We start from the raw sequence: 20,179 nt of genomic DNA, 5'->3' as shown, positions 1-20,179 counted from the left end.
ACCTCCGTGTCGGCCTGTTGGAGCTACTAACTTCCCCCTTCCTTTTTGTTTGCAATTTGGATCCTCGTCAAAACCAGCCTCCATCAAACACAACGCTGTAATACGTATGCCAGGCCTGTAGGTGGCGCTCTGTCACTGTAGAAAGGAATCACTGCAGCAGAACCAGAACCCCTTTGGACGGGTCAACTCACGTCAGCATCAGCCATTCCGTGTTTCCCACAGAACGGCGAATCATTTTTGGCGGGGTCACATGATCATATAATTTGCATAATTGGCCATGACGCATAAACTTATTTTAATGCAAAAAATTTAAATTATTAGTATCAACCATATACATATATACATACACATACAGTATGTACATATATGCTGTCAAAGTTAACGCGCTAACTCTAAGTTCCAGTAATGACACTAATTCTTTTTAACAGGTGATGAACGCACAAACGTCCTTTTTGACCCTCGGGCCGTTCCGTAGGGAGGGGAAACTTGGTTGAGGTCAAGGGTTACTGATGAGCCACAAGCGGGAAAATAGCGAGCGAAAATGGACAAAGAAAAGGTACATTATGGAAATATCAGGTCCAAAGCCATGGCAAGTAGTTCTCCCGGAAAGAAAGGACTACTTTTCGCCGTGGGACGATGTCACTGCAGCAAATGCCTGCTGGGCCCATCGTTCAGAGGTTGGTGGTGCTTCACTTTCATGTTTAGACTAGGAATAAGATGCGTGGACTTTTACACTAACGGCTTTAGTAAATAAGACATAAAAGCTGAACATATATTAAAGACCACTTTTCTTTTTTCTTGCAAACAGTTGATCCGAGTCTCAAACCAATCACTTTTACGGCTTCAAAATAAAAGCGCCATGCCATACATCCAGTTTAAATACATCAAAAAATTTAAAATGTCTAACGTTACGATCATGCTTTGTCGGAGATGTTTTGTAATGTAATCCGTGATATTTTCACCTAAAGACAATTATGAATATTGGGGGGTGGGTTGGTGGAATTTTCTAGCTGGCTTATAACATATTCCAGTTGAATCCTCAATTATCAAATGCTTAGCAGGCTGAATAATACATTTTATTGACGACAAGAGAAGGTAAAGACATTGTCATGCAGAGATTAACTTGTACAACATGTCAGGTACAGAATATCAGAGGCTTTAATTCTGGTAGAAATATCACAGATCTTTGACGATCAAAGCATGATCGTAACAATCCGAATTTTGTGTTATCAATGCGTGAAACTGGTATGTAAACTCTGAAGTGTAACTCCTCCTCTGAACGCAGGTGCTCCTACAGCAGGAATACAAATGATGTATGCCTACAAATCTGGCAAGCGTTTTTATGTCCTTTTTTTGTTGAGCTGCTTAACAAGAATAGTGTTTAAAACACAAATCATAAAGCACATTACTGGAAAATTATTTGTCTGTGGTACACTTCCTAATGATGAAAAATTATATCTATCTGCGATTAATCGCGATTAATTTTGAGGTGACTATAAATTAATGTGATTATCGCGATTAAATATTTTAAACGTTTGACAGCCCAAATATATATGTTTGTATACATATATATTAGGGGTGTGGGATAAAATCGATTCGAATATAAATCGCGATTCTCATGTTGTGCGATTCAGAATCGATTCTCATTTTTTTTTAAATCTATTTTTTTTATCAATCCAAAAATAAAATAACAATGCAATCCAACAAAAAAATAACAATGCAATCCAAAAAAATAACAATGCAATCCAATTCCAAAACCAAACCTGACCCAGCAACACTCAGAATTGCAATAAACAGAGCATTTGAGAGGAGACACAAACACGACACAGAACAAACCAAAAGTAGTGAAACAAAAATGAATATTATCAACAACAGTATCAATATTAGTTATAATTTCAGCATAGCAGTGATTAAAAATCCCTCATTGACATTATCATTAGACATTTATAAAAAATAAAAAAAAGAACAATAGTGTCACACTGGCTTACACTTGCATCGCATCTCATAAGCTTGACAACACACTGTGTCCAATATGTTCACAAAGATAAAAAAAGTCATATTTTGGGTTCGTTTAATAGTTAAAACAAATTTACATTATTGCAATCAGTTTATAAAACATTGTCCTTTACAATTATAAAAGCTTTAAAAAAAAAAAAAAAAAAAAAACTACTACTCTGCTTGCATGTCAGCAGACTGGGGTAGGTCCTGCTGAAATCCTATGTATTGAATGAATACAGAATCGTTTTGAATCGGAAAAATATCGTTTTTGAATCGAGAATCGCGTTGAATCGAAAAAAATCAATATATAATCGAATCACGACCCCAAGAATCGATATTGAATCGAATCGTGGGACACCCAAAGATTCGCAGCCCTAATATATATATGTATACACGTGTGTGTATATATATATATATATACATATATATATACACATATATATATATATACACACATATATATACACACATATATATATATATATATATATATATACACACATATATATACACACATATATATATATATATATATATATATATATATATATATATATATATATATATATATATATATATATATAGGGGTTTCAAGGTGGAAGAGGGGTTAGTGTGTCTGCCTCACAATACAAAGGTCCTGCAGTCCTGGGTTCAATCCCAGGCTCGGGATCTTTCTGTGTAGAGTTTGCATGTTCTCCCCGTGAATGCGTGGGTTCCCTCCGGGTACTCCGGCTTCCTCCCACTTCCAAAGACACGCACCTGGGGATAAGTTGATTGGCAACACTAGTTTGGCCCTAGTGTGTGAATGTGAGTGTGAATGTTGTCTGTCTATCTGTGGCGACTTGTCCAGGGTGTACACCACCTTCCGCCCGATTGTAGCTGAGATAGGCGCCAGCGCCCCCCGCGACCCCAAAAGGGAATAAGCGGTAGAAAATGGATGGATGGGATGGATATATGTATATATACATATATATATATATATATATATATACAAATATATATGTGTATATCCATATAAATATGTATAAATAGCTTACTAAGTTAGTGTATGTAACTAATGCACTCAACTGTGACGTAAAAACAGAAGTGAAGCTCCTCTCCTCTGCGAGTTCCAATGATGTTGTCTAAAGGAGATGGAAGATAAAATATTCTTCTCCTGTCGGGTGACAGACTTTTCGCGGCTTAGGATCGGACATTTTCGTAATTGTGCATTTCTGCTCGCTATTTTCCAGCTTTTGGTTCAACAGCAACTGAACGCCATTACATTTCCTCACTACGGAACGGGCCGAGGGTCAAAAAATAAATAAATCGCAGTTAAAGGAACTTGTAATTCTTATAGAACAGGGGTCACCAACGCGGTGCCCGCGGGCACCAGGTAGTCCCGTAAGGACCAGATGAGTAGCCCGCTGGCCTGTTCTAAAAATAGCTCAAATAGCAGCACTTACCAGTGAGCTGCCTCTATTTTTTTAATTTTATTTATTTACTAGCAAGCTGGTCTCGCTTTGCTTGACATTTTTAAATATAAGAGAGACAAAACTCAAACAGAATTTGAAAATCCAAGAAAATATTTTAAAGACTTGGTCCTCACTTGTTTAAATAAATTCATTTATTTTTTTACTTTGCTTCTTATAACTTTCAGAAAGACAATTTTAGAGAAAAAATACAACCTTAAAAATAATTTGAGGAATTTTAAACACATATTCCTTTTTACCTTTTAAATTCCTTCCTCTTCTTTCCTGACAATTTAAATCAATGTTCAAGTAATTTTTTTTAAAATTGTAAATAACAATAAATACCTTTTATTTTAATTCTTCATTTTATCTTCTGTTTTTTTGACAAAGAATATTTGTGAAATATTTCTTCAAACTTATTATGATTAAAATTAAAAAAATATATATTGTGGCAAATCCCGAAAATCTGTAGAATCAAATTTAAATCTTATTTCAAAGTCTTTTGAGTTTCTTTTAAAAATTTTGTTCTGGAAAACCTAGAAGAAATAATGATTTGTCTTTGTTAGAAATATAGCTTGGTCCAATTTGTTATATATTCTAACAAAGTGCAGATTGGATTTTAACCTATTTAAAACATGTAATCAAAATTCAAAAATTAATCTTAATCAGGAAAAATTACTAATGATGATCCATAAATATATTTTTTTAATTTTTTCAAAAAAATTCGAATTAGCTAGTTTTTCTCTTTATTGTTTTTCAGTTGAATTTTGAATTTTAAAGAGTCGAAATTGAAGATAAACTATGTTTCAAAATTTAATTTTCATTTTTTCCTGTTTTCTCCTCTTTTGGGACGGCGTGGCGCAGTGGGAGAGTGGCCGTGCGCAACCCGAGCGTCCCTGGTTCAATCCCCACCTAGTACCAACCTCGTCACGTCCGTTGTGTCCTGAGCAAGACACTTCACCCTTGCTCCTGATGGGTGCTGGTTGGCGCCTTGCATGGCAGCTCCCTCCATCAGTGTGTGAATGTGTGTGTGAATGGGTAAATGTGGAAGTAGTGTCAAAGCGCTTTGAGTACCTTGAAGGTAGAAAAGCGCTATACAAGTACAACCCATTTATCATTTATTTATCATTTTAAACCGTTCAATTAAGTGTTTTTTCATCATTTATTCTCTACAAAAAAACCTTCCGTAAAAGGGAAAAAAATGAACGACGGAATGACAGACAGAAATACCAATTTAAAAAAAAAAAATATATATATATATAGATTTATTTATTAAAGGTACATTGAGCAAATTGGCTATTTCTGGCAATTTATTTAAGTGTGTATCAAACTGGGAGCCCTTCGCATTAATCAGTACCTGAGAAGTAGCTCTTGGTTTGAAAAAGGTTGGTGACCCCTGTTCTAGAACATATCCTGCATTGTTACTGTATTTAATGTGTCAGCTCATCAATTTACTGTTTCCCAAAGACTTTGCGCCCGCGCACACGCAGCTGGCAGCGATGTAGGCCAGCTCCTAATGTGTTCCGTCTCAGCACGCTTGAGTTGCTGCTAGCGCCGCGAGGCAGAAAGATGGAGATAGGGGAAGAAGAGGGGGAGGAAGAGGATAAACATGCCTGGCCCTGGGTGTGGAAAGCTGCAGTAGCATGGCGCCACGAACCAACAAGGCTGTCTTCGTTAAACAGGCACCTCCTCTCCTCTCTCGCCACATCACTTTTCAGGAAGCGCGGGATTAGGGCGAGACGAGTGTGTGTCGGCTGAGGATGCTGCGCGAGCGCGTGCGTGTGTGTGTGTGTGCGTGGGAGGGAGGCGGAATGAAAGCATGAAAGGCGGGTATCCGACGCTGACCTGTTTTGGGCTGATAAGCGGCGGCTGCTTTGTGGCCCAGCCACTGGCTTTCATTTGTAGGGCCGCAACATTGGGAATTAATTATCAGCATCCACTCCAACACAAACTTTACACAGCTTAGCGCTGCCCGGGAACTTCCTGTTCCGCAGCGTTTCTCCTCCAAATCATTTCCATTTGAGTGCTGCATGCCGACCAAGAGATAAGCAGCCCGGCACACGCTCCAACACCACTTGGAGAAAAGTCGCATCTTTTGCATGCACTAATAGCTAGTCGTAGGCAGCCCGGGTGAGCGCATGGCACACTCACTAGCTGTGTTGACACTGTGTTGCTGTTTCATTACGCTCATACGTCTTGTGGACTTTGCCTTTTTTCGAAGTTCTATTCAGATCAGGGGTGTCGAAAGTGTGGCTGACATTTTTTTTAATGGTCCACTGTAAAAATACAGCAAAAAAAAAACATAAAAAAGTGGAATAAATGAACAAACAAACAGGTGAAATATAATAACACAAAGCTGCCATGCAGGCTGTTAAAAAAGACAAAAAAAAAACTGTCATTGCTCAAATAACTCCAATTACTTCACATCAAATATTACACTTCACACATTATTGATACTGTTGTTGATATTATTCATTTTTGTTTGATTGCTTTTGTATTGTTTTGTGTCATGTTTGTGTCCTCTCAATTGCTTTGTTGATTGCCATTCTGAATGTTGCTGGCTTGAGTTTGGTTTTGGAATTGCATTATTACGGTATTATTGTGCATTTATATATATATATATATATATATATATATATATATATATATATATATATATTTAATCACAAAACAATTTTTTCAGGGGGAAACTGTATAAAAACAAAAACATAAAAATAAAAATAAAAACAATTACTTAAACGTGCCAGATAGATCTGAAGTTGATTTCAAGATTTGAGCATTGAAAGTAAAAAAAAGAAGAAAAAAAGATTTTTTTTTACCACTTTTATGTGTGGGGGCTCTCATGGATACCCAATAATTTCAGTGGGATTTTTTTTTTTTAAACCGTCATTGCTCATACCATAATAATGAATCAAAATCAATGTTATGAATTATTGATCTATTTAGGGCTCCAATTACTTCACATCAAAAATTACACTATGAAATATTTTTTTCAGGGGGAAATTATTGTGTCAAAAACAAAAACAACAACAACAACAAAAAAACCCCAAAAAACTAAAGTGCCAGATAGATCTGAAGTTGATCTCAAGATTTGCTCGTTGAAAGTAAAAAAAAAAATTAAAAAAATCATGAGTGGATTTTTTTTTAAACTGTCATTGCTCCAAAAATAATAATGAATCAATATCAATGTTATGAATTAATTATCTTTTCAAGGCTCCAATTCAAATATTCCACTTTAAAGTATTATTTTACATTGAAGAACATTTTTTTAATACTTGCCAAATCTTTTTTTACTTGGATAAAATTGTTTTGTATACTTGCAAAATATTTTTTTAATTGAATAATTTCTTTTATACTTGCAAAATATTTTTTTCAATTGAAGAACATTTTTTGAGTACTTGAAAAATATTTTTTAATTGACAAAAAAATGGTTTTAATACTTTCAAATATTTTTCTTAATTGAAGAAAATTGTTTTTATTCATACATATCTTATGGGGGGCGGGGGGTATTGCATATGTTGTATGTTTGCATAAAAAAGCAAGGTTTTCTTTGGTGAAAAAACCCCAAACAAGTTTAAAAACAATTATAATAAAAACGTATAATCGACAGACAGATCTGAAGTCGATTTAAAGATTTAAGTGTTGCAAGAAAAAAAAAAGATGTATATTTATAACACTTTTATGAGTGATGCTCTTTTGGATCCCCAATACTTTTATTTTAAAAACGGTCATTGCTTGGAAAAACCCAGGAAATTTCATCTGTTTATTGTTTTAAAAATGATTTTCTACAAAGTCCTATTTATATTTGTTCTAAAAAGAACCCACTTTATAACAATTTTAATTTGGCAAGAGGCAGATGCAGTGTTAGGTCTGGACCGATAACAAATTGTGCGCACCGATATATTGACCAATAAATTCCCGCCAATAAAATTTTTCATTGTCAACATTTGAGAGCAAATGAACCACTGATAAAATTAAAATACAAAACCATATTGCAAGTATATTAGGTGGTGCTGCAGAGTCAATTTATTGTTATTTGCAATAGCTTATTAAACCAGTTATTTATTGTATTTGCGAATGGTGCCGTCTGCCAAAAATAACAAAGAAGAAGCGGCATTGCATCAATAAATAACATTGCATGATCTACAACTAGTGGATAGTACCATAAACGTGTTAACTTACAGGTTGAGTTTGTTTTTCCTCTCTTGTATCCACCATTTTGCTCAACGTCTTTGTTATTTTTGGCGGATGGAACCATGCGCAAATAAGAGTAGCTCTGACGGCCTTAAATTGACTCAAAAGCACCAACTGTTGTTGTGGAGTGTGAAATATGGCTGTGCAGGATGGAATATCACTGCCAAGTTTTTCTTTGAAGAAAATAGTTTTTAAACTTGAAAAACATCTTTTTAAGTGAAGAAATTTGTTTTTAATACTTTCATTTTTTTTTACTTAATTTTTTTTATGAAAAAAGTTTTTAAACTTGCAAATCGTTTTTACAATGACAAAAAAAATAGTTTTTGGTCTTTTGAAACATTTTTTTTACACCAAAATAAATGTGTTTTAACACTTACAAAATATTTTTTATTGAAGAAAATTGTTTTAGTACTTACAAAATATTTTTCTTAATTGAAAAAAATCAGTTTTTATACTTGCAAAACATTGTTTTAATGAAGAAAATTGTTTTTATACTTGCAAAATATTTTTTTTGATTGAAAAAAATATGTAATACTTGGAAATATTTTCTTTAATTGAATAAAATTGTTTTAATACTAGCATAATATATTTTTTAATTGAAAAAAAATATGTAATACTTGGAAAATATTTTCTTTATTCGAATAAAATTGTTTTAATACTTGCACAATATTTTTCTTAACTGAAGGAAATAGTTTTTACACTTGCATTTTTTTAAAATAAAGAAAATTGTTTCAATACTTGCAAAATATTTTTTTAAATTTATAACAGTTTTTTTCCATACTTGCAAAACATCTTTTTTAATTTCAGAAAATTGTTTTTATACTCGCAAAGTCATTGAGTTAATTTCCATTTATTTTTCGGTCACTTAACTTATTGAATATTGGCCCAGCTCTAAAACTGCTAGTTTTTGATCAAATAAACATGAAACTTGTTACAAATGATGTCCGTCATTTGCATCCATCTGTTCTTTTAAAAAGTAAGAACACAATTGGAGAAAAAAGGTAAAAAGTCTACATGGTAACATGACATCATCATTCCAAACATGTCCGGCAGCAGCAGGCCTGAGAGTGTTTTACTTTCCTTGAAGTCGTCAGAGCATCAAGGAAAGGCTCTTATGATAAGTGGCAGCCATGAAATATGCACAGCCTGTCTTGCTGCCTTTGCCCCCTCCCCCGCCCTCCACCATTGTTGGCCTCCTCCTCTCTCTCTCTCTCTCTCCAATCTAGTGAGCATGCTCCCCATCTGTCAGCCTCCGTCACTTTAATCTCTCTCTCTCTCATGCATGCAGTCCACGCGTCCAATGTCAGCGGAAAGACGAGACCACCCCGGCACACGTGGCATCTTTTTATTGTAAGCCTGCTGTTTCCAAACACACAAGATAAAAAGCTTCTCGCTCGCCCGCCCTCTACATTATTGGCACACAGAAAGCATCCCTAGAAATGCTAATACTGAAAACTCTGGTGATAAAACACATTAATTCATGCGGGATTATTATTTATTCCTCCGTGTGGGGCACATGATATAAATATAAATATATCATATATGATGCACTAACACTGGGGGGCTTTCATCAACACATTAAGAAAACAGCAAACTTATTAAAAAAAAAAAAAAAGTCACTAAACGCTACAAAATGTAATATCACCTCTAAATATTGTGTTAGCATCCACACACTGGCCACAGCATCAATACAACAATTACAACACATTCAATGGAGTTTGCAAAAATTAAGGCCTTAAAGGGGAACTGCACTTTTTTATTATTATTTTGATTATTGTTCAAAATCATTATAACAGACAAGAACACACATTTATTTTTTATTTTTTAAAGATTTTTAAGAGGCGCCTCTGCTGACAGCGCACTCAGACACGCCCTCACTCGTGCTGAGTGCAGCACGCCCACGCAACAACGAGCCTGCAGCCTATCAATAATCAACACACCTGGATTTGATGAGAGGGAGCAGCATAAAAACCAGCAGACCCGAGGAGCTTTTGCCAGAACGTCGCTAACCTTCCAGTAAGCATCACGTCTGGCATTCCCTGTTTTCCCAGTGATTTTCTCGCCCTTGTTTTGCTCTATCTCTCCGTGTTTTCTCCTGGTTCATGTCCTTTTGTATTTCCTTGGTGACTCCCCTGTCCTCCGTGATTGTACCTTGTCACTCAACTCCCATCCGGATTTATGACTGCTCTCCTCGATCCATGACCTCCCTGCTCGGACCCAGACCAAGCTGCCCTGCTCTTGTCCATGACCTCTTGCCTGTCCACGACCTGCCTCTTCGCCTTGCCCTCTTGGATAACGACGAATGATACAACCAACATTTACATATTTAATATTACACATAGTCAACAGTCATTCACTTTGAGTAGCATACACACGCCACGTATTCATCAAAGGTATTTAATAAACCTTGTGAACGCAGTCCTGCCCTGGTTGTCGCCTCCTTCCTTTCTCTAGTACATAACAAAAGTCCTCTAAAACAACTTCAAAACCCTCCAACGTTCTACATACACACTGCACACTTGTAAAGAACATAATGTCATGGCTGTCTTGAGTTTTCCAATCATTTCTACAACTCGTATTTTTTTTGTGATAGAGTGATTGGAGCACATACTTGTTGGCCACAAAAACATTCATGAAGTTTGCTTCGTTTATGAATTTATTATGGGTCTACTGAAGATGTGACCAAATCTGCAGGGTCAAAAGTATGCATACAGCAGGGATGTCCAAAATGCGGCACGGGGGCCATTTGCGGCTCGCAGATTGATTTTTATTGGCCAGCGACACATTCTATAGACCAGGGGTCGACAACCTAAAATGTTGACAGAGCCATATTGGACCAAAAATACAAAAACAAATAAGTCTGGAGCCTCAAAAAATAAAAGCCATATTACATACAGATAGTGTGTCATGATATATAAATTGAATTATGAGGACTTAAAGGAAACTAAATGAGCTCAGATATAGCTACAAATAAGGCATAATGATGCAATATGTACATAGAGCTAGCCTAAATAGCATGTTAGCATCGATTAGTTTGCAGTCATGCAGTGACCAAATATGTCTGATTAGCACTCCACATAAGTCAATAACATCAACAAAACTCACCTTTGTGGATTCACGCACAACGTTAAAAGTTTGGTGGACAAAATGAGACGGAAAAAGAAGTGGCATAAAACACGTCTTAGAAAGTCGGAGAAAGTTGTACATGTAAACAAACTACAGTGAGTTCAAGGACCGCCAAAATTAGTAGGACAAAACGGCGCTCGCCAAATACTCGAATCAGTGAAGCATGTTTAATAAAAACACTGTGCTTTATAACAATTAGGGAGGTTTGTGTCATGTTTGTCCTCCGACAGAAACCAAATAAAAACATTTTTTTTAGATATTTTTTCCTCCTCATCTTTTTCCATTTTTCATACACTTTTGAAAAAGCCCTGGAGAGCCAATAGGGCGGCGCTAAAGAGCCTCTGGAGCCGCGGGTTGCCGACCCCTGGTTTAGACAAACTAAACAGGTCCCAAATTAGAACAAAAAAACTATAAAAAATTAACGGGACCAAATTCCCCCAAATGGGACCTGAAAACCAAAATGGCAGACAACTTGAGCGTCTTACTATATAAGGTCTTTGATGATTAATCAATCAATCAATAAATTTTTATTTATATACCCCTAAATCACCAGTGTCTCAAAAGGCTGCACAAACCACAACGACATCCTCGGTAGAGCCCACATAAGGGCAAGAAAAACTCACCCCAATGGGACGTCGGTGACAGTGACAATGATGACTATGAGAAACCTTGGAGAGGACCACATATGTGGGCACCCCCCCCCCTTAGGGGACCGAAAGTTTATCTAGAGTGTCCGCCCTGAGATCGGTATGTTGTGAGTTCAAACCCCAGTCGAGTCATACCAGAGACTTTAAAAATGGGAGCCATTACCTGCCTGCTTGACACTCAGTATCAAGGGTTGGAATTGGGGGTTGAATCACCAAAAATGATGCCCGGGCGTGGCCAGGGCTGCCGCTCACTGCTCCCCTCACCTCTCAGAGGGTGATCAAGGGTGATGGGTCAAATGCAGAGGATAATTTTGCCACACCTAGTGTGTGTGTGACAATCATTGGTACTTTAATTTAACTTTATGATTTTCCATGTGTCCTGTCATGATGGAAAATTTCTTGTGAGACGAAGGTTTTTGAGTATACTAAAGCCCTCAAAAGCGTTTCAGTTGACCGTATAATAGGAATATTAGTACTTACAACCTAACTTCGAGCACAGTTAACATAAATACGAATAAAATCATTATTAAAATAATCATGGATCGCTTTATTGCTTTGTTATCTATAACAATAAGCTAAGATGTAAGTTTTTTTTTTTTTTTTTTTTAAATGTTAGCATATGTTAACCTACATTTTTTTTGGTTTGAGACTTTTTCCATATACAAAATGTATAAGAGTGGCCCTCGCATCCTTCAATTTTTCTCTATTTGGCCCTCGCTGGAAAATGTTTAAACACCTCTGACAATACAGCAATGTTAATATTTGGTTACATGTCCTTTGGCAAGTTTCACTGCAATAAGGTGCTTTTGGTAGCCATCCACAAGCTTCTGCTTAAATTTTTGACCACTCCTCTTGACAAAATTGGTGCAGGTCAGCAAAATGTGTTGGTTTTCTGACATGGACTTCTTTCTTCAGCATTGTCCACACGTTGAAGTCAGGACTTTAGGAAGGCCATTCTAAAAACTTAATTCCAGCCTGATTTAGCCATTCCTTTACCACTTTCGACGTGTGTTTGAGGTCATTGTCCTGTTGGAACACCCAACTGCGCCCAATACCCAACCTCTGGGCTGATGATTTTAGGTTATCCTGAAGAATTTGGAGGAAATTCTCCTTTTTCATCATTCCATTTACTCTCTGTAAAGCACCAGTCTCATTGACAGCAAAACAGGCCCAGAGCATAATATTACCACCACCATGCTTGGCGGTAGACATGCTGTTCCTGGGATTAAATAATAAATACATAAATGGGTTGTACTTGTATAGCGCTTTTCTACCTTCAAGGTACTCAAAGCGCTTTGACACTACTTCCACATTTACCCATTCACACACACATTCACACACTGGTGGAGGGAGCTGCCATGCAAGGCGCCAACCAGCACCCATCAGGAGCAAGGGTGAAGTGTCTTGCTCAGGACACAACGGACGTGACGAGGTTGGTACTAGGTGGGATTTGAACCAGGGACCCTCGGGTTGCACACGGCCACTCTCCTCGCCTTTTCTCCTTCAAACATATTGCTGGGTATTGTGGCCAAACAGCTCAATTTTTGTTTCATCTGACCACAGAACTTTCCACCAGAAGGTCTTAGAGAGAAGTCCACAGAAGTCAACAGGTGTCATCAATCATAATCACTCACGTGAAGTTAAGAGGCCATGCTATGAAGCTAATTTCATTTTATTGTAACTTTTCTATATCACCAAAATTGATAATGTATGTTGCTTTATGTATAATTTTGACCCAGCAAATTTGGTCACATTTTCAGTAGACCAATAATAAATTCATAAAATAACCAAACTTCATGAATGTTTTTGTGACCAACAAGTATGTGCTCCAATCACTCTATCACAAAAAATAGGTGTTGTAGAAATGATTTGGAACTCAAGACAACCATGACATTATGTTCTTCACAAGTGTATGTAAACTTTTGACCACATCTGTATATAATGTAGTAACAGAAACCTTCATAACAATATGTAATATGTACAATCTACACACTGCAAGTATATATAAAATGTAGTAACAGACACCTTCAAAACAATATGTAATATGTATAATATTTACCCTATTTTGGTCATTTTAATCAATGCTTGAACTGATTTTTTCAGTGCATTCATTTCCGTTTCCAAAGCAACGCACTTCCGACTTCTAGCAACAAATGTGTGTTCCTACTTCCGGAAACAAACACGAGTGTGTGTTCTAATTATGGCAGACTTGGTAACAAACAACAAAGACAACAATTTTTGGACAAATGAGGATTCACAACCTTATCTTTTTGAAGGTGAATATACTGAGGATGAACTGCTGCTTCCAGAAGCAAGCACTAAGGAAGAGAGAATTAATGCAAAAAAACAACACAAAAAAAATAACTTTTGTCTTCTTGTTTTTCATAATGATTGTGAACAATAGGCAAAATAAATAAAATAAAAAGTGCAGTTCCGCTTTAAGTGAGGGACCAGACCCACTGTACTTAATGCTGTGGCCTGTTGGTGTATTACAGACATAATCTAACGTGTAATAAAAACATTTTCTTGTTTTCTGGTGAAGAATTTGTCCAATAAGTGAATCAAACAGATATGGTCAGCTCGGTGCTGCATGACACCAGATTAGAAGTACATTAGCTGCCCTGGAGGGGGGGGGGGGGAGATGTTACAACTGATTACAAATTATTACAGTAGATAAGGTTGTATTTTTGCCTCATTTCTGTGAGAATCCTGCATTAAGGTGTGGGACTGAAGCATTAGGGAGTGGACTAGCGGCAGTGTACTCAAACAACCGCCAGGTAGTATCTACGAGCGAACGACATCATCAGTTTCTCTTTCGAACTTCTTTACTCACGCTTTAATCCAGGGATGAGGCAAAAACTAACCCGGTGCCAAACATGACAAGAAGATTATTGCTATGTAAGTTGGATGGAGAAAATACAAGACAAACATGTTTCTTCTTCAGAGCTGTCACATGCAGAAACACACACGCACTCAAAATCTCCTTTCGTCCCCCGAGCCGGGGACTCACCACAAAGGTTGCAACGTGGTTGCCCGGCAACACAGCGGATCACAGCAAACGTCATCAGACCCTCTGCGAGGGGGAAAGGCAGCGCCTCAGCAGAACCACGTGCAAAACATTCGCCCGGTTTCTCGTCCAAGAGCGCCAAGTCAAGGAAGCAAAACGGAGCCTGTGGCCGTCCAAAACACGAGCACACGGCCAGGCATGCGCGCAGCAAACGTCGTCCATTGGCGCACACACATCCAAATATGGCATCAACAAAACACGCAAGTCATGCGTCTGAAAAACACACCAAAAAGGAAAATTACTGGCAAAACTCCACAAACATGATTTTATTCACACCCAACCATTTCTCAATAAAAAACTAACCAATTTCTTCAATTTTAAAAATGATTTGCAAGTACAAGATTTTTTTTTTTATTCAATGAAAAAATTATTTGCAATAAAAAACATTTTTTTGAATTTAAAAAACATTTTTTTCAAAGTAAAACTTTTGGCAGTAATATTCCACCTAGCGAGATCCACACACTTGGACGTAATTTGCATTTCTCAACGACTGCAGAGTCAATTTAAGACCGTCAGAACGACCGTTATTTGCGCATGGTGCCGTCCACCAAAAGTAACCAAGAAGAAGACGCAAGAAACTGAAGAAAACATACTTGTAAAATATGTTTTAATTAAAGAAAATTGTTTTAATACTTGCAAAATATTTTTTATTGAAGGAAATTGTTTTTATACTGGCAAAATATTTGTATATTTGAAAAAAATAGTTTTTATTCTTTCAAAAACAATTCCCTAATTCAAAAAACTTGTTTTAATACTTGCAAAACATTTTTTTTATTGAAGAAAATTGTTTTAATACTTGAAAACACATTTTTATTAAAGAACATTTTTTGAATACTTAAACATATTTTTTATTGAAGAAAATATACTTGCAAAACATTTTTTTATTGAAAAACATTTTTTTTATACGTGTAAAATATTTTTTAAATGAAGAAAATTGCTTTTATATTAGAAAAAAACTATTCTAATTGAAAAAAACTTGTTTTAATAATTGCAATAGTTTTTATTCCTTGAAGAAAATTGTTTTTATACTTGCAAAATATTTTTTTCTTGAAGTTAATTGTTTTAATACTTGCTAAATATTTTTTTTATCGAAGAAAATATACTTACAAAACATTTTGTTCTTGAAGAATATTGTTTTGTACTTGCAAAATATTTTTTTAAAGAAAACTTGTTTTTATACTTGCAAAATATTTCTTTATGTAAAAAAATTATTTGTATAGCAAAATATTTTTTTCTTGAAGAAAATTGTCTTAATACTTGCAAAATATTTTTTTTATTGAAAAAAATATACTTGCAAAACATTTTGTTCCTCAAGAATATTGTTTTTGTACTTGCTAATTGTTTTTTGGAAGAAAACTTGTTTTCATATTTCCAATTTTTTTTAATTTAAAAAAATTATTTGTATTGCAAAATGTTTTTTTATTAAATAAAATAGTTTTTAATCGTGCAAAACAATTATTTAATTGAATAAAAACTTTTTTATACTTGCAAATCGCTTTTAATTGAATAATATTTTTTTAAACTGGCAGAAATTTTTTTTTTACTTATACATCCTTTAATTTAAGAACATTGTCTTTTTGTTTTTTAACTTGCGAATCGTCGGGCGTGAGTAAAACCATTTGTGTGTGTTTGCGGAGTTGTGCCAATAATTGTACTGCACATGCTAGTAGTCTCTCTAACTAACTAACTAACTAACTAACTAACTAACTAACTAACTGTGTGTTGCATCTCGCCGTCACACAAACATCCACCATGACGGCGAGACACAGCCAGCAGTCCAACTTATTGACATCTCGGCAGTCTAGAGAGTCATGCACAAGAAGGTCAGGCATTCCAATGCAGAAGAGAAGAAGAAACAAACAAACAAGAAGGTTTCTTGCCACGCTTTAAAGAACCGCAAGCCAAACGCAGAGCGTGCTGGAAGAGCCAAGGAGTGAAATTCCCCCGAAAATAATTGCAATGCTATTTACTGTTTTGTGTGTGTTGTTGTTGTTGGTGTTTTGACCACAAATGTTGTTTTTGTTGGTTGATTGGACCACAAATGTTGCTCACACTGCATGTTTTGCACAACCAACCAGAAAGAAACATGGTAATTCGTAGATTGTTCATTTTTTTTGCACACAACAAACAATGCGTGGAGATTAGCAGGAACCGGTTGGAGGTTTCTGATGACTTCAAGTGGACCAAAAGCAACTTTTCTTACCTATGGGCAGCTGTTTTTGTTTATTTATGATCTGCATAAGTCTTTGAAAAGGTGAAATCAGAGCATGGAGGCATGCAGAAATGTTTATAAAACATTATTTCCTTCCTTTGTACTTCCTCTAAGTGAGCCGTTTGCAATCTGCGTCAGTAGTGATGCTTTTCACAATTGTGACGTCAGGGGATTATCCATATACAGTATGTTGGAAATATACCCAAACAAGTCCGCCATTGTAATCAATAAGTTCGTTCTTTTTCTTTATCTTCTTGTTGAGGTGCAGACTGTCTTGTACATGCACATGATTCATCCGCTGTTGCCATTTCTAATACAAAGTAGTGTATAGTTCTAACTTCTATCTGTCAGTAGATACAAGATGGCTGACGGGGAGAAGACTTGGTCAAAGTATAAAATAAGACTGCCCACAAAAACGGTGCATCCTGAAGATGAAGCGTCTGGAATATGGTCTGTAAAACATCATCTATGCAACATTTGGACCAAACAAGCACCATTACATATTATGTAGACCACAAATACGTCTTTTAAATTATTATAACAATCAGAATCAAACTTTTTAAAAACTGATTCTTATATATATATATATATATATATATATATATATATATATATATATAACTTATGCCAAAACCTTTTTCAAAACAAGTTACAAAAGCTCCTATTAGCTGCCGATGTACAACCTTTACACGCAGCCTGTAAGATCGGGAATCGCATAAAAAGATTTTTAAAATCGATATACTGTATATATACAGTGTGTATATATATATATATATATATGCATATGTATATATATACATACATACATATATATATGAATGTATATATATACATACATACATATATATATATATGTATATATATACATACATACATATATATATGAATGTATATATATACATACATACATATATATATATATATATACATACATAAATTTTATTTATTTTAACTAACGTTCCTAACCAGGAAAAAGCTTATCATATTTGTTTGATCCAGGGGTGTCCAAAGTGTGGCCCAGGGGCCATTTGTGGCTTTTTTTTTTTTGAAACGCTGCACTTTCTAAAAATACTGTAAATAAACAACCCAAAACATAAAAAAGTTGGAATAAAAGATCAAACAAGTGAAATACAACAAGAAAAAAGTTGCAATGGTGACTCTAATAACAAAAAGCTGCCATAACCATCATTGCTCAAAACATAATAATAATCAATATAATCAATGTTATGAAATATAGAAACAAATAAATGGCTCCGATTAAGTACATCAAATATTCCACCGAATGTAATTGAGAGATAGAAGTGAAATTGATAAAGAGTGTTTAAAGTAAAAAAAACAAAAAACATTTATGACTTTTTTTTAAAGCACTTTTATGAGTGGAAACGTTTGAATCCCAAGAATTTTTGTGGGATTTTTATTTTTTTAAACCTGTCATATTCAAAAAGGAATAATAATAATAATGATCAGGGTTGTTAGGAACTATTGATCTATTTATAACTTCAAATTATACATTACACTTTGAAATATTTTTTTTGTATCTTTGCCATACAACAAACATCACTTGATCTAAAACAAAGTGCATAATGCCTACAAACAAACCAAAAAATAATGCATTATAATAAAAATATATAATCGACAGATAGAGTGTTAGTTGATAGAGTGTTAAAAAAATAAAAACACATTAATGACTCTTATTTTTAACACTTTTATGAGTGGAAACATTTGGATCCCCAATAATTTTAGTGGGATTTAATTTTTTTTTTTCAAAAACTGTCATGTTAAAAAATCAGGGTTGTTATGAATTATGGATCGATTAAAATTACTTCAAATTAAATATTCCACTTTGAAATATTTTTTTTTCCGAGGAAAAAATTGCATATTCTGTGTGTTTGCCATGCAAAAAACACAACTATATTTTAAAAGAGGGCCCAATAACAACAAACAAACCAAAAATATGAAATAAAACCTTCTAAGCTATACATATATGTAAGTTGATCGAGAGTGATTAGAATAATAACAATAATAATTTTAAAAAAATACATCTATCACTTATTTTTAACACTTTTATGAGTGGAAACCTGGATCCCCAAAATCTTTTGTGGGATTTTATTTTTTCAAAAACCTGCCATGTTAAAAAAAAACAATAATGACATAAAATCAGGGTTGTTATAAATTATTGATCAATTAAAATTACTTCAAATTAAATATCAAACTTTGAAATATTTTTTGGGGGGGAAATATGTCCAAGGTTTTCTTTCACAAAAAGGGGATAAAATATTAAAAAAATAAAATACATCACATTTTTTTTTTAATGTATGACTCATTTTTCAACATTTTTATGACTGAGACCCTTCCGGGTCTCTGGGACCTAACTTGAGGGAAGCCCTACAGGTTATAAAAAATCTATGAAAAAGATTTTTTTAAAAAATGGACCCCCACATGCTTTAATTTTTCCTGAGTGGGAAAAGTTTGGACACCCCTGGTTTATTCCATAAACTACTCCGCACTTTGGCCGCCATTTTGGTTCAGAATTGTCAAATCTTCTTTTGTTGCATGCAAAACAAATATATAGTTTTTATGATTAGAGAAGAGGCAGGTTGCAGCAGTGTGAACAAGAAATGTGTGTGTGTGTGTGCGTGTGTGTGTGTAGCGTCCGTGCAAGTTCAATCAAGCCTGCTCGGCGGCAGGGTCGGCGGCGGCGCTTCCAGGGAACTCTGGGTTGATAAAAGAGAATCCTTGGAACTCGTCCTGGTCCAGGTTCTGAATCACTTCCTCGTCGGGAGGGGTCAGCACTGGCGGGTGGCGGGTGAAAAAACGGTCAAAGTTCTCAGCATCCCGCCCACACTGCGGAGGAGGACGGGGTGGGTGAGGGGAACGCACGGGGAGGGGGAAGTGGGGGAATGGAGCAAAATGGATGGATAAAGGAGAGGGACAGAAGAAGGAGGGAGTGGTGGGTTGAGGCAGGGAGTGAAATGACATCACCTGAACATGGTTTCAAATAAGCCCTCCTACTTTTTAAGGATGGGACAATGAACCACGGGCATCATGGTTACTATTCAAGCACATTCTAGGGATGTAACCATGAACGACATGCATCATTGTTACTATTCAAATACTTTCTAGGGATGTAACCATGAACCACAGGCATTATGGTTACTATTCAAAGACTTTTTAGGGATGGAACCATGAACCACAGGCTTTATGGTTACTATTCACATACTTTTTAGGGATGAAACTATGAACCACAGGCATCATGGTTACTATTCAAACACTTTGTACGGATGGAACCTTGAACCACAGGCATCATGGTTACTATTCAAACACTTCCTAGGGATGGAACTATGAACCACAGGCATCATGGTTACTATTCAAACACTTCCTAGGGATGGAACTATGAACCACAGGCATTATGGTTACTACTCAAACACTTTCTAGGGATGGAACCATGAACCAAAGGCATTAGGGTTACAATTCAAATACTTTC

The 20,179-nt window shown here is 35.5% G+C and overlaps 1 protein-coding gene across 2 annotated transcripts in view; it reads right to left on the bottom strand.

The window, feature by feature from the left end:
* prkcbb (protein kinase C, beta b) overlaps window positions 1-20,179 on the bottom strand; it is a 282,346-nt gene that overhangs the window by 20,967 nt on the left and 241,200 nt on the right. The window contains exon 17 of one of the 2 annotated variants that reach the window (XM_061905881.1): window positions 8,975-19,539. The exons of the other annotated variant lie outside the window; for it this stretch is intronic. Within the exon in view, the coding sequence (XP_061761865.1) occupies window positions 19,363-19,539 (177 nt within the window). The 3' untranslated portion in view covers window positions 8,975-19,362. Of the gene's footprint in view, window positions 1-8,974; window positions 19,540-20,179 lie in introns of those variants that run through there. 2 annotated transcript variants of the gene reach the window in all.

Source organism: Nerophis ophidion, linkage group LG07 (genome assembly GCF_033978795.1).
Source record: "Nerophis ophidion isolate RoL-2023_Sa linkage group LG07, RoL_Noph_v1.0, whole genome shotgun sequence".
Taxonomy (NCBI): Eukaryota; Metazoa; Chordata; class Actinopteri; order Syngnathiformes; family Syngnathidae; genus Nerophis; species Nerophis ophidion.
This window is presented reverse-complemented; position numbering and strand designations above follow the sequence as displayed.